Below are 14,565 nucleotides of genomic sequence, written 5' to 3'. Positions count from 1 at the left end.
TGTGGGCAGTTGGATATGCCAACAGCCAGTCTTTTCACTATTAGGTTCCCTGCTCTTCTTGGGTTACTAGATACCCAAGACACCATCTTATCTCTTAGATCCGGATACCACATTGCCTGCTCTATTGGGGTGGTACATGCTGCTGATGCTTACTATTTAGTAAGGGCGATATTGGGTGGGCAGGGTAAAGGGAGAAACTTAACTGTATGGCTGAACTATAGCACCCCAAACAACCACCGTGTCAATTGCCCAGTGTCCACTTCTGCTTCCTATACTCACTGCCCTCAAGTTTGGAGCGCTTCAGAACTATGCCCACTTTCTGCAGCAGTCCGTTCTTGCCCACACTTTGGCCAACTTGAATTCCAACCCTGTATGCTGCTGCTTTCAGGAACACTCTAGTCCTGTGTGTGTGTGGAGTGGGGGGACCCCATCTAATACTTCAGAGTCACTATGGATAAATATATTTACTATTTCTTTTAGGGATTGGGGACAGGAAGGAATGACTGAAGCAATGCTCAGTCACCCACTTTGAGCTAATCTGCATGTGCTACTTTTTCTCTTTTTTTTTTTTTTTTTTAAGCACTATTTTATTTTAATTTTTTTTTAATTTTATTTTATTAAATTTATTGGGGTGACAATTGTTAGTAAAATTACATAGATTTCAGGTGCACAATTCTGTATTACATCATCTATAAATCCCATTGTGTGTTCATCACCCTGAGTCAGTTCTCCTTCCATCACCATATATTCGATCCCCCTTACCCTCATCTCCCACCCCCCAACCCCCGCCCCCCTTACCCTCTGGCAACCACTAAACTATTGTCTGTGTCTATGAGTTTCTGTTTCTCATTTGTTTGTCTTGTTCTTTTGTTGTTTTTGGTTTATATACCACATATCAGTGAAATCACATGGTTCTCTGCTTTTTCTGTCTGACTTGTTTCGCTCAGCATTACTCTCTCAAGATCCATCCATGTTGTCACAAATGTTCCTATATCATCTTTTCTTACTGACGAATAGTATTTCATTGTGTATATATACCACAACTTCTTTATCCATTCATCTATCGAAGGACATTTTGGTTGTTTCCATGTCTTGGCCACCGTAAACAAAGCTGCAATGAACATTGGAGCACACGTGTCTTTATCTCTAAATGTTTTCAGATTTTTTGGGTAGATACCCAGGAGAGGGATTGCTGGGTCATATGGCAATTCTATTCGTAATTCTTTGAGGAACCTCCACACTGCCTTCCATAACGGCTGCACCAGTCTGCATTCCCACCAACAGTGTATGAGGGTTCCTTTTTCTCCACAGCCTCTCCAACATTTGTTATTATTTGTCTTGTTGATGATAGCCATTCTGACTGGGGTGAGGTGATATCTCATTGTGGTTTTGATTTGCATTTCTCTGATGATTAGTGATGTTGAGCATTTTTTCATATGTCTATTTGCCATTTGTATGTCCTCTTTGGAGAAATGTCTCTTCAAGTCCTCTGCCCATTTTTCAATTGGGTTGTTTGTTTTTTTGTTGTTGAGTTGCATGAGTTCCTTGTATATTCTGGATACTAGCCCCTTATCGGAGGCACTGTTTGCAAAAATCTTCTCCCATTCAGTTGGTGGCCTCTTTATTTTGTCAATGGTTTCTTTTGCTGTGCAGAAGCTTTTAAGTTTCATATAGTCCCATTCGTTTATTTTAGCTTTTACTTCCATTGCCTTTGGAGTCAAGTTCATAAAATGCTCTTTGAACCCAAGGTCCATAAGTTTAGTACCTATGTTTTCTTCTATGCAGTTTATTGTGTCAGGTCTTATGCTTAAGTCTTTGATCCATTTTGAATTAACTTTGGTACATGGTGACAAATAGCAGTCCAGTTTCATTCTTTTGCACGTGGCTATCCAATTCTCCCAGCACCATTTATTGAAGAGGCTGTCTTTGCTCCATTGTATGTTTTTAGCTTCTTTGTCAAAAATTATCTGTCCATATTTATGTGGTTTTATTTCTGGGTTCTCAATTCTATTCCATTGGTCTATGTGTCTGTTTTTCTGCCAATACCATGCTGTTTTGATTATTGTAGCCCTGTAGTACAAGCCAAAGTCAGGAAGTGTGATACCTCCATTATTGTTCTTTTTCTTAACATTGCTCTGGCTATTCGGGGTCTTTTGTGGTTCCAAACAAATCTGATGATTTTTGTTCTATTTCTTTAAAATATGCCATTGGGATTTTGATGGGGATTGCATTGAATCTGTATATTGCTTTGGGTAATATGGCCATTTTAACTATGTTGATTCTTCCAATCCATGAGCACGGAATGTCTTTCCATTTCTTTGTGTCTTCTTCAATTTCTTTCAAAAATGTCTTATAGTTTTCAGCATATAGGTCTTTCACATCCTTGGTTAAGTTTATTCCTAGGTATTTTATTCTTTTGCTGCAATTGCAAAAGGAATTGTTTTTTGTATTTCTTTTTCTGAGATTTCATTGTTAGTATATAGGAAGGCAATGGACTTTTGTGCGTTGATTTTGTAGCCGGCAACTTTACTGTATTCGTTGATTGTTTCTAATAGCTTTTTGGTGGAGTCTTTAGGGTTTTCTATATATAGCATCATGTCATCTGCAAAGAGTGATAATTTAACTTCTTCATTCCCAATTTGATGCCTTTTATTTCTTTCTCTTGCCTGATTGCTCTGGCAAGGACTTCCAACACTATGTTGAAAAGCAGAGGTGATAGGGGACATCCCTGTCGTGTTCCTGAACGTAGAGCAAAGGGCTTCAGTTTTTCTCCATTAATTATGAGATTAGCAGAGGGCTTGTCATATATGGCCTTTATTATGTTAAGGTATTTTCCTTCTATACCCATTTTATTAAGTGTTTTAATCATAAATGGATGTTGTATCTTGTCAAATGCTTTTTCTGCATCAATTGATATAATCATATGATTTTTGTCCTTTATTTTGTTTATGTGATGTATCACATTGATGGATTTATGGATGTTGAACCATCCTTGTGCCCCGGGGATGAACCCCACTTGGTCGTGATGAATAATCTTTTTAATGCATTGTTGTATTCGATTTGCTAGAATTTTATTTAGGATTTTTGCATCGGTATTCATCAGAGATATTGGTGTGTAGTTTTCTTTTTTTGTGCTGTCTTTGGTATCAGGGTAATGTTGGCCTCATAAAATGAGTTAGGGAGTACTGTCTCTTCTTCAATGTTTTAGAAGAGTTTGTGCAGAATTGGTATTAGATCCTCTTTGAAGGTTTGGTAGAATTCACTAGTGAAGCCATCTGGTCCCGGACTTTTGCTTTTGGGAAGGTTTTGGATGACTGATTCAATTTAGTTACTGGTGATCGGTCTGTTTAGATTTTCCAGTTCTTCATGGTTCAGCCTTGAAGGCTATATGTTTCTAAGAACTTGTCCATTTCTTCTAGGTTGTTGAATTTGGTGGCATATAGTCCTTCATAGTATTCTTGGATGATCCTTTGTATTTCTGTGGTGTCCGTGATAACTTCCCTTTTACGTTTCTGATTTTGTTAATCAGTGTCTTCTCTTTTTATCTTAGTAAGTCTAGCCAAGGGTTTGTCAATTTTGTTAATCTTTTCAAAGAACCAGCTCTTTGTCACATTAATTTTTTCTATTGTCTTTTTGTTCTCTATTTCATTTAGTTCTGCTCTAATTTTTGTTATTTCCTTTCTTCTGCTGACCTTGGGTTTTACTTGTTCTTCTTTTTCTAGTTCTTTAAGGTGTAACATGAGGTTATTTATTTGGGAGTTTTCTTGTTTCTTGAGATAGGCCTGTAATGAGATAAATTTCCATCTTAAAACTGCTTTCGCTGCATCCCAAAAATTTTGGTAGGATGTATTTTCATTGTCATTTGTTTCTATGTATCTTTTGATCTCTCCTCTAATTTCTTCTTTGACCCAGTCCTTCTTTAAAAGTATGTTATTTAATCTCCATGTATTTGTATTTTTCCCCGCTTTCTTTTTACAGTTGATATCCAGTTTCAAAGCCTTGTGATCAGAGAATATGCATGGTATGATTTCAATCTTCTTAAATTTGTTGAGACTGATTTTATGTCCCAATATATGGTCTATCCTTGAGAATGTTCCGTGTACACTAGAAAAAAATGTATAGTCTGATGTTTTAGGATGAAGTGCTCTATAAATGTCAATTATGTCCATTTCATCTAATGTGTCATTTAGGGCTACTATTTCGTTATTTATTTTCTGTTTGGATGATCTATCCATAGCTGTCAATGATGTATTTAAGTCCCCTAGTATAATTGTGTTTTGGTCAATTTCTCCCTTTAGTTCTGTTAGTAGTTGCTTGGTGTATTTGGTGCTCCCTGATTGGGGGCATAAATATTGATGACTGTTATGTCTTCTTGTTGTACAGTCCCTTCACCATTATGAAATGTCCATCTTTGTCTCTTGTTATTTTTTCACCTTGAAGTCTGTTTCATCTGATATCATTATGGCTACACCTGATTTTCTCTGGGTACCATTTGCTTGGAGTGTCAATTTCCACCCTTTCACTTTGAGTCTATGCTTGTCCTTGTAGCTGAGATGTGTCTCTTGGAGACAGCATATGGTTGGGTTTAGTTTTTTGATCCAATCTGCTACTCTGTGCCTTTTTATTGGTGAGTTCAGTCCATTTACATTTAGGGTGATTATTGATATGTGAGGATTTCCTGTCATTCTATCTTTAGTTTTCTGGTAAGGCTGTGTCTCCATTGTTTCTTTGCCTTTTTGTTGTTGTCTATTATTTCTGTGTGGTGGTATTCTATGATGTTTCCCTCTGTTTCTTCTTTTATTTCAGTATATATTTCAATTCTGGATTTATTTTGAGTGGTTACCCTTAAGTTTATGTAAAAGAAAGTTTGATATTTAGAGTATTCCATTTTCTTCACCACGCTTACTTTCTCCATTCCCGTATTCCGGTTCAGGCCTTTACTCTCCCCCTTTTTGAGTTGTGGTTGCCACAAGTTGTCCCTGTTGATGGTGGTCGAATAGCCTCCTTTAGTATTTCTTGTAGTGCAGGTCGTGTATTAGAAAATTCCCTCAGCTTCTGTATGTCTGGAAAGGTCTTTATTCCTCCTTCATATCTAAAGGATATCTTTGCTGGATATATTATTCTTGGCTCATGGTTTCTCTCTTTCAATAGTTTGAATATTTGGTTCCACTCCCTCCTGGCTTGTAGAGTTTCTGCTGAAAAATCTGATGATAATCTAATGGGCTTTCCTTTGTAAGTTACCGTCTTCTTTTCCCTGGCTGCCTTGAGGATTCTTTCTTTGTCGTTGATTTTAGACAGCTTCAATACAATGTGCCTTGGAGAAGGCCTGTTGGGATTGAGGTAACTAGGTGTTGTATTTGCTTCTTGGATTCGAGGGTCCAGTTCTGTCCACAAATTTGGGAAGTTCTCATCGACAATTTGTTTGAATATATTCTCTGTTCCCTTCTCTCTTTCTTCTCCTTCTGGTATGCCCATTATTCTTATATTGCTCTTTCTGATGGAGTCAGAAAGTTCTTGTAGAGTTCTTTCATTTCTTTTAAGTCTCAAGTCTCTTTCTTCTTCTATTTGTGTCATTTCCAGGTTTCTATCTTCGATGTCACTGATTCTTTCCTCCATCTGGTCAACTCTACTACCTAAGCTGGTTATTTCATTCTTAATTTCTTCTATTGAGTTCTTAATCTCCAGAAATTCTATTTGGTTCTTTTTAAGATTTCAATCTCTTTCGTAAAATGCTCATGCTGTTCTTTGATTGAGTTTCTGAGTTCATTTAACTGCCTATCTGTGTTTTCTTGTATCTCGTTGAGTTTTTTCAGAACTGCAATCTTGAATTCTCTGTCATTTAAGTCACATATTTCTGTATCTTTAAGTGCCTTCTCTGGAGATTTTTCACTTTCTTTCTGAGCTATCTTGTTGCCTTGGTTATTCATGGCGATTACTGGTTTACTATTTCTCTTCCTAGACATCTACAGGAGTGACTTCTGCAACAGGTTGATAGAAAGCGGTCTTTCTTTTGTTTGCCAGTACTTGTTGGTGGAATGTTTTATTATTTCTCCAACTGCAACCTATTTTTCTTCTCCCACACAGTAGTGCTATGTGCTCTCTGCACTATTCCAACTTCTCACACAATGTGGGGATTCCCTGGGAGACGGGCTTCTCCTCTGTTAATAGTTCGTCTAGGTCACAGGGCGCAGTGTCCCGGTGGGTATGCGGAGAGCTTTTGATGTTCCAAAGCTCTTCCAGCTCCTGATTCAGAGCCCGTATGTTTCAGCAGTTCTGTTTACTCCTGCAGGGATCCGCCCAGATAGGTGGGGTCAGGGGCGGGGTGAGTTGTGAGAGGTGGCCCAGAGCAATGGCGGCGACCACCACCACAGCCGGTCCTGCTTCCACAGCTCTCTCCCCTTTGCTGGAACTAGTTGGGCTGTGAATTTGTGTTTGCGGTCCACAATTCTCAAAACAGCAAATTTTCTGTTGTTTTGATCTGACACTGCTACTGTTTCGCTTCTAGCACCGGGCAGGTGGGGGCGGGGCGAGCTCTGGGAGGGGAGGGAGGGGGCGGCTAGTCTCAGTGCCTAAGGCTCCGTTCTCTGCTCGGCAGTGAGGGCTTAAACCACCGTTTTCAGCCTCTTCCCTCAGTCTTTTCTCCGAGGTCTCTGCCGTGAGCGTTGGGTTCAGCCGTGTTATATGCTGTCCCCTCAGCCCTGTGGGCCATAAGCGGAGCCCTAGCAGTCCGAGTCCTTCCCTCTCCCGCAGCTGCGGTAGCTCCGGGAAGCAGCGAGCTCGGTGCACTGAGCGAGGTCTGAGTCCTGCGCCCGCGCGGCTCCGTCTCGCGCGCTTCTCCCTTTCCTCCTCCCTCCACTCGCGCGAATCTCCCACCTGTAGGTGATTTCAGTCGGTAGTGGGCCTCTTCATCTTGCCTGTCTGCTGTGCAGGGAGTCCTTTGTGGAGTTTTTGTTGTTCGATTCTTTGTAAATTCCAGGGGAGCTTTACAGAGGCTCACCTCACGCCGCCATTTTTCCGGAAGTTCCTCTTTGTTTTTTAAAGAATGAACATTGAATCTTCTCTCTGTTATGCTCTCTGTGCAAAAACTAATAATAATTTGTGCGTCCAATTTGTTAAAATTTCTGTTTTCCATATCCTACAAATTCAGGGACTGTCTTGTCCCATCATGTCTCTATTATTTGGCACGTGCCTAGCTCATGACAGGTGCTCAATAAACATTTGTTCAATTACTATATAATATACTCTTGAAAGTGTACAGAGTTTAGCTGTTTGTGATCATTGTTAATTAACACAAGTGAATATAAATTTAAACAATTTTATTCACCGAAAAAGTAGCATAGTAATGTGTATTTTTTAAATTTGGCATTCTTGAGCTAAATCCTCAGAAGAGAATAGAGTTATGGGATGTGGTGATGGTCCATGTGGTATTGACACTATGATCTTGGTTCCCCTAGCACTATGCCTTAGGAAACTGGCCTACTAGCTCGAGGGTCTAAAGAGATTGCTCAGCTGCACAAATCGGTTGTCCTTACAGTATGTAAATACAATGCCATCAGTGTCCTTGGGACATGGAAACTGAGCTGTGGGAGTATGGAAGCCAGGCCGGGCAGGGCCAGAGGGAAGCCTCGCGTCCTCATCTCCATTTGTTCTTCATGACAGGAGAGGGACCAACTGAGGATCTCAGCCACGTCTGCCCTGGGCCACATGCTCTGTCGAGTTGACAAGTTCAAGCCTGGACACGTCCTCCGCAGAGAGATCTACATGTTTTTAGTCCCGCTGCTGCTCAGCTTTCAGGACAACAACCCCGAGGTGGTCAAGGTATTGACGACCTCGGTCCTGCCGGCCTCAGCCTGATTGTATCCCTGTCCGCTAGAGCACAGCCTCTTCCCGTTGGGCCTCTTTCCTGAGTCCTGTCTTGGCTGTGCATTCAATGTCCACCTCTTCAGTAACATCTTCCAGGCACCGTCTCTTGGGTGCCATCAGTCTTATCCTGATATGATTCTGCTCCTTGGAGCTATTTATGTCCCTTGTCATGATTCCAGCTACGAACCCCCAACCAGGCCCCATCGTGGTCTTCCACTACACATCTGGCCTGGCTCTGCAGAGCCAAGGCTCTGGGGCTTCCCTTCTCTCCATCCCATAGGCCTGTGGAGGGGCCCTGACTGAATGGACTAAGGTGATTGGCTGGGCGCCGCTCACACAGACATTCCGGCATACCACCCTCAGTGACCACATCCAGGTGTTGAAAGAAACCTGCAATTACCTGGTGAGTGAGAGTCTCTGAGGAAGCCAGGTCACCATCTTCATGCTAGGGATTCAGTGGCAGCTAGGTGGGTAAAGAGGACAGGGCTAACAGATGTATTCTTTCCTTTCCTTGATTCTCATTTTTTATCATCAACAAATCGGAGAACCCACATTTGGGATGCCAGTTCCCGGTTCTCCGTATTTGACACCCGCACACGATCCCCCCACCCCCTGCCCAGCATCCCAATCTCTCTCTGCCTTCAGAGGCTGGGGACATCACCTGAGGGTAGTAGATGACAGTGGGACAGGGCCTCTTGGTTAGAATTGGTAGGAAGACATGTAGGCAGGAGTCTTAGGGCTTTAGATCAGTGGTCGTGGTGTTAAGGGTTGTGGCTCCTGTGAAGTGAAGAATAGACCAGAGATCAGGAATCCTTGCTGGAAAGCAAACATGTAAGGACTAAGCAAGGTTAGGAACTAGTATGAGTAATTCTAATGTTATGGATTTTGGTGCCTTACACAGACAGAGCGCTTTACAGTTTAGAAAGCACTTTTACATCCCTTATCCCACTGGAGCCTTACAGTTATGCAAGGGAGGTTGGGCAGGTTTTATTTCAACTCTACAGATGGGGAAACTGAAGCCTGTAAGTGTCAGGGCCATTATTCAAACCTGGGTCTCCTGGCTCCACATCAGTTGTTTTCTCCATTACCATGGCTGGTACCAAGGAGCAAAATTCTCTTTATGAATCTCCTGCTGAGTCTGCACTGTTGCTGGTGGCAGGGGGTATCTGAGTGCATAGGTTCAAGCAGTTTAAGCTGACTGAAAACAGCAAATGATGCTGCTGTGCACATGGGGAAGAGGCCATGGCTGCAAGAAGGTCTTTAGTAGAGTTCCCAGCAGCCCCCTCTCCTAATCAGCCCACTCCTCTTTGGCTCCCCAGGCAAGCACGTGTGAAAAACAGCTCTTGGGGGAGTTTCTGTCCCAGAGCTTTGGCTTCCTGAAGAGCCCTCAGTCCTTCCTGAGGGCAGCTGCAGTCTATTTCATAGGTAGGTGGTCCATCCTCTCTGTAGTGGGGAAGCCCTTCTTGACCTATTGCTGAAGGGCTAAGCCAGAACCATGATGCGATGAAGCTGGTCCCGTCCTTTTCTAGCTCCGACCTGATGAAAGAGGTTGTCCTGTGACCAGACTTCAAATTGTGTGTTAGAAAGGCCTGGGGAGGAAGAGAGGGCCACGTGCCTTGGTGCTGGCTCTGTTTGCATCTACCCCGGTTGTCTGCATGCTGCTCTGTGGGGAAGAGAGCCATTTACATTTGGAAGGGAAAAAGCTATTGTGCTGCTTCCACTGGAACCCAGTGGATTTTCCAAAATATTTTTGAACTATAATAACAGTATGTGTTAACATTGGGAAGTCTAAAATATTCATATTGGCAAAAAGAAGACAATAAGTAATGCCAGAACTTCCACAATTTAGATTTAACCACTGCTAACATCCTAGAATATTTTTCTTAAAAATATACTACTGTGTTTCCCTGAAAATAAGACTGGATCTTATATTAATTTTTGCTCCAAAAGACACATTAGTGCTTATGTTCAGGGGATGTCATCCTGAAAAATCATGCTAGGACTTATTTTCCAGTTAGGTCTTATTTTGGGGGAAGCCTGGCGCACACACACACACACACACACACACACACACCACTTTTAAAAAATGCAAACTTTGGTACACTGTTTGCTGTATCACAAATACATGCATTATATACTCTTCAACATTATTTTTAATGACTGTATAATATCCTGTTGTATAGATGGATTTCTGAAACTATTTAAGCAGTCCTTATTTTTGAATATCGAGATTGTGTCATCTTTAGTTTTTATGAGCAGGGACACAGAGGTTAAATCTCTTCATGTCGTCATGATTATGTTTGTTAAGATCAATTTCTGAACAAGTTAGTGTTGCTGGGCCCCAAGGGTATGCAAAATTTTAAGGGTTTTGGTGCTTCTTGCCAAACTGCCCTCTAAAAAGTTTGAAATCATTTTCTATTGTCACCAGTCCTATATGTGAATATCCATTTCTCTAGACATTTGCCAACCCTGGGTAATGTGTTTTAAAAATCATTACCAATTAGATAGGAGAAAAAGAGAAACTTGTTGTTTTGATGAACATTTTGTCAGCAGTGAGGTTCAATATTTTTTCCTGTGTTTATTGCCAACGCATGTTTTATTTTTGCAAATTAATTGCTTTGTGCCCTTTGTCCATCTATTGGTCTGGGAACCCCATGAAGTTTAACATTCTGGGCTCACGCTTCACTTGTCACCAGCTGACAACGTTCTTCTGGGCCGCAGTTGCTCTGACTGTTGTTCTTTTACTAAGACACTGATATCAAGGCCTCTCCTAGATACAGTCCTTGCTAGAATAGTTTTCAAATTTCTTTGTTCACTGCTGAGCCTGGGGAAACGGAGGGCCCAAAGGTCCAGGGATTCTGGAAGGCTAAATCTGTCCTGTCTTTAGGGCTAATAGTTAAGAAGATAAACATGAATCAAATACATGAGGATGACGTCCGGCAGTTACAGAAAGGTGAGTCTGCGCCTTGTCCCTGGCTTCTGGGTGACGCGAGGGGGCGCTGCGGCAAGAAAGACAGGAGGAAGAGGAAATTCCTTAAGGACATGTTTCGTTATTTTAGATAAAGTATTTTTAGCCTTATAAATGTTATATTTAGAAGTTTAAAATGGAGAGAAGTAAGAGGACAGAAACAAATTATCCATTGTCAGTACTAGTTAGGTAAAAACACGGCTACAAAAACGTTCCAGTTATTGGACACTTACCACATGCAGTAGGTGCTGCCACGGCAGTGGTGCGCGAGGCCGTCAGTCCCTGCCCTAAGGAACTGGCGGTTTTGTGTTCTTTTTCATTGCATTAAAATAGTTAAAAATTAATTTATACTTATAGAAGAAATCCACGAGTATAATCTCTTTGCAAAAAAAAAAAGAAACCTTATCAATAAGGGTAAAATTCTATTAACACCCAAGTTTGCTCTTTTCTCCTCTTCCCCTGCCTGTTTGCCATATAGTCCTCTGTTCTTTTTCTGTGTACACATAGAATAAATAAATGTATATGTTATATATAATGTGTTATATATATTATTACATATATTATGTGTGTGTGATATGTATTATATATGTGTTATATATAATGTTACAATATATATGTATGGTATATATTTTATGTATGTCATACAAGGTCTGAAAACTAAGTTCACAAACTGATCCTAGAAAAAGTGCTACATCCCTCATTGCTGAATATCACTACGGTCACCTTCAAAGTACTCCCCTTGGGAAGCTATGCACTGATGCCAGCACCTTGTCCAGCCTTCAAAGCAATTTTGAAACTCTTTTTCTGGAATGGCCATCAGGGCTGTCGTCGTATTACCCTTGATGTCCTGAATGTCATCAAAATGTCTTCTTTTCAGTATTTCCTTTACCTTCAGGTAAAGAAAGAAGTCATTGGGGGCCAGATCAGGTGAGTAGGGAGGGTGTTCCATTGCAGTTATTCGTTTACTGGCTAAAAACTCTCTCACAGGCAGTGCTGTGTGAGCTGGTGCATTGTCGTGATGCAGGAGCCATGAATTGTTGGTGAAAAGTTCAGGTCGTCTTTTTCACGCAGTCTTTTCAGCACTTCCAAATAGTAAACTTGGTTAACTGTTTGTCCAGTTGGTACAAATTCGTAATGAATAATCCCTCTGATATTAAAAATGGTTAGCAACATCATTGCAATGAGTTCACAAACTTAATTGTCAAACCTTCCTCTGTGTGTGTGTGTGTGTGTAAACAGTTTCTGCAACTTGCTTTTTTCACACTTAGTATGTTGGCACAAACTTGTTGCATTCCTGTAACTCTTGATAGATTACTATTTCAGTTGTTTCCAAGTTTTTGCTATTCAAACAGTGCTACCATGAACTACATGCCTCCTTATATACAGGTGTTAGTGTTAGTCCAGACTGGATACCACAAAACAGACTTTTCTCACCCATAGTGAGCTTAACAGAGTTTAAAGGAAAACAATATTTTAACCTTCCCTCCTGTGTTGACATAAATTCCAATCACCACCCCTCCCAATTTATAGGTATTTATTAGCCATGATTTTGGTTCTCTCTCTTTTTTTAAAAAAGATTTTGTTGGGGAAGGGGAACAGGATTTTATTGGGGAACAGTATCTACTTCCAGGACTTTTCCATGTCAAGTTGTTGTCCTTTCAATCTTAGTTGTGCCCTCGAGGGCGCAGCTCAGCTCCTGGTCCAGTTGCCGTTGTTAGTTGCAGTGGGCACAGCCCACCATCCCTTGTGGGAGTGGAACCAGCAACCTTGTGGTTGAGAGGACATGATCCAACCAACTGAGCTATTTGGCCACCCAGGAGCTGAGCGGCAGCTCATTGACTTCACTCTAGGTGCGGAGGGCGCAGTTCGCTGGCCCATGTGGGAATCGAACCGTCAGCCCCATTGCCCAGAGCTCACACTCTAACCAACTGAGCCACCTGTCTGCCCCTGGTTCTCTTTTTTTAACCCATAATTTAGACTATCATTGTTACCATATTTTGCCGTGTGTAATGTGCTCCTGTGTATAATGTGCACCCACGTTTTTGGCCTAAACTTTCAAGGGAAAAAAATCTTTCGTTTTAATTTTTTAATTCAAATTTTTATTTCTTTACATTTAGGTACTTGTTTTTGTATTATAAAGGAATTTTAGCATTTATTTTTAAACACATTATGGTACAAGAAATTTTATGTAACAAATAATGACAAAACACAAGAACAGATACAAGGTACAAGAAATTTTATGTACTGGTAACAAATTTACAATATTTATGCATCAGAGAAGGCCAAGAACTCTTCATGGTTGCAAGCTCGTCATAGGTTCAACAAAACCGATTATTGTATTTCAGGGTATTATTTTGCATACGGATATTGTTATTGATTTCTAGAGTTACACATTTAACTCTTAAGCACAAATAAAAGAATTTTAAAAATTGGTATAGATATGGAATTAGTAGTACCCATGTATAATGCACATCCTTATATTTTCCTCACAAATGTGGGCAGAAAAGTGCGCATTATACATGGCAAATAAGGTGTTTTATGCAAACGGCTTAGATTTACAAGGTGCTACGACCTCACCATCAATTTTTGTGTCTCTGACCATCCCTCATGGGTCATTTTTCTCCATCCTGAAGGACAGCTGTAGAAGTTTCTTTAGTTCTAGTATCTTGATGTTTGCTTTCTTGGTTTTTGTTTGTAATGATTTCTTCTTACCCTCATTCTTGCAAGATAGCTTTACTAGTGACACTTGTTTTCTCTCAGCACTTTAAAGATATTGTACTATTATTTTCTGGCTTTCTTCGTTGCTAAGAAGAAGCCTGCTGTCATTCTAATATTTGTTCCTTTGTAGGTAATCTGTTCTTTTTCTTGGGCTGTTTTAAGATTTTTCTTCTTGTTTTTAGTGTTCCTTAACAGTATAGAGACTAGTGTGATAACTCCTCAGGTACCCGTATCCCAGCTTCAACAAGTAGCAACTCATGGCCACCTTGTTTTTCCTATTTCCCTACCTGTACCCTCTCCCTGCCGGAATTTAAGAAATTATAATGGGAGCTCCCAGATGGCTCAGTTGGTTGGAACGACGCCTCTGGACCACAGGTTTCCAGTTTGACTCCCGCAAAGGATGGTGGGCTGCGCCCCCTGCAACTAGAAAACGGCAACTGGACCTGGAGCTGAGCTGTGCCCGCCACTACTAAGACTGAAAGGACAACAACTAGAAGCTGAACAGCACCTTCCACAACTAAGATTGAAAGGACAACAACTTGACTTGGAAGAAAGGCCTGGAAGTACACACTGTTCCCCCAATAAAGTCCTGTTCCGCTTCCCCAATAAAATCTTTAAAAAAAAAAAAAAAAAAAAAAGAAATTATAATGGACATGTTAGGGAGTAGAATGCAAATTATGCATGAATTTTTAAGATCAAAGAGGTTCCAAGAATTTGTGGACTATATGGGACTTGAGGTAACTCATCCAGACCCCAGAGGCTACCAATTTATTCTCTGCTGCCTCTGAAGTTAGGGGCACTTCAGAGAAGCGTTTGCTAGTCCTAATATACACTCCTAATTTCAGAGGCTGAATCATTTGTCCAGGGTCACAGAAGAGAATTATGGGGTGAACCAGAACTAGAATTTCCAATTCAGGGATGGATCTTTCTGCTAACCCATGCTCCATTATTTTTTAATCTTAGCAAAAGTCTTGAAAAAGAGACAGGGAATGGGAGTGGAGAGAGAGGTAATGTCT

The 14,565-nt window shown here is 40.9% G+C and overlaps 1 protein-coding gene across 3 annotated transcripts in view; it reads left to right on the top strand.

The window, feature by feature from the left end:
• Positions 1-8,263, top strand: part of LOC109434390 (maestro heat-like repeat-containing protein family member 1) — a 48,992-nt gene extending 40,729 nt beyond the window's left edge. For 2 of the 3 annotated variants that reach the window (XM_074325226.1, XM_019711254.2), the window contains one exon: positions 7,660-8,250. In XM_074325226.1, the coding sequence (XP_074181327.1) occupies positions 7,660-7,721 (62 nt within the window). In that variant the 3' untranslated portion in view covers positions 7,722-8,250. Of the gene's footprint in view, positions 1-7,659 lie in introns of all 3 variants that reach the window. The other variant, XR_012493816.1, reaches the window with a different exon arrangement.
• Positions 8,264-14,565: the final 6,302 nt, after the last annotated feature.

The sequence above is a fragment of the Rhinolophus sinicus genome, linkage group LG02, assembly GCF_036562045.2.
Source record: "Rhinolophus sinicus isolate RSC01 linkage group LG02, ASM3656204v1, whole genome shotgun sequence".
In the NCBI taxonomy this organism is placed as follows: domain Eukaryota; kingdom Metazoa; phylum Chordata; class Mammalia; order Chiroptera; family Rhinolophidae; genus Rhinolophus; species Rhinolophus sinicus.
The sequence above is the reverse complement of the archived record's forward strand: the minus strand, read 5'-3'. Positions and strand labels throughout refer to the sequence as shown.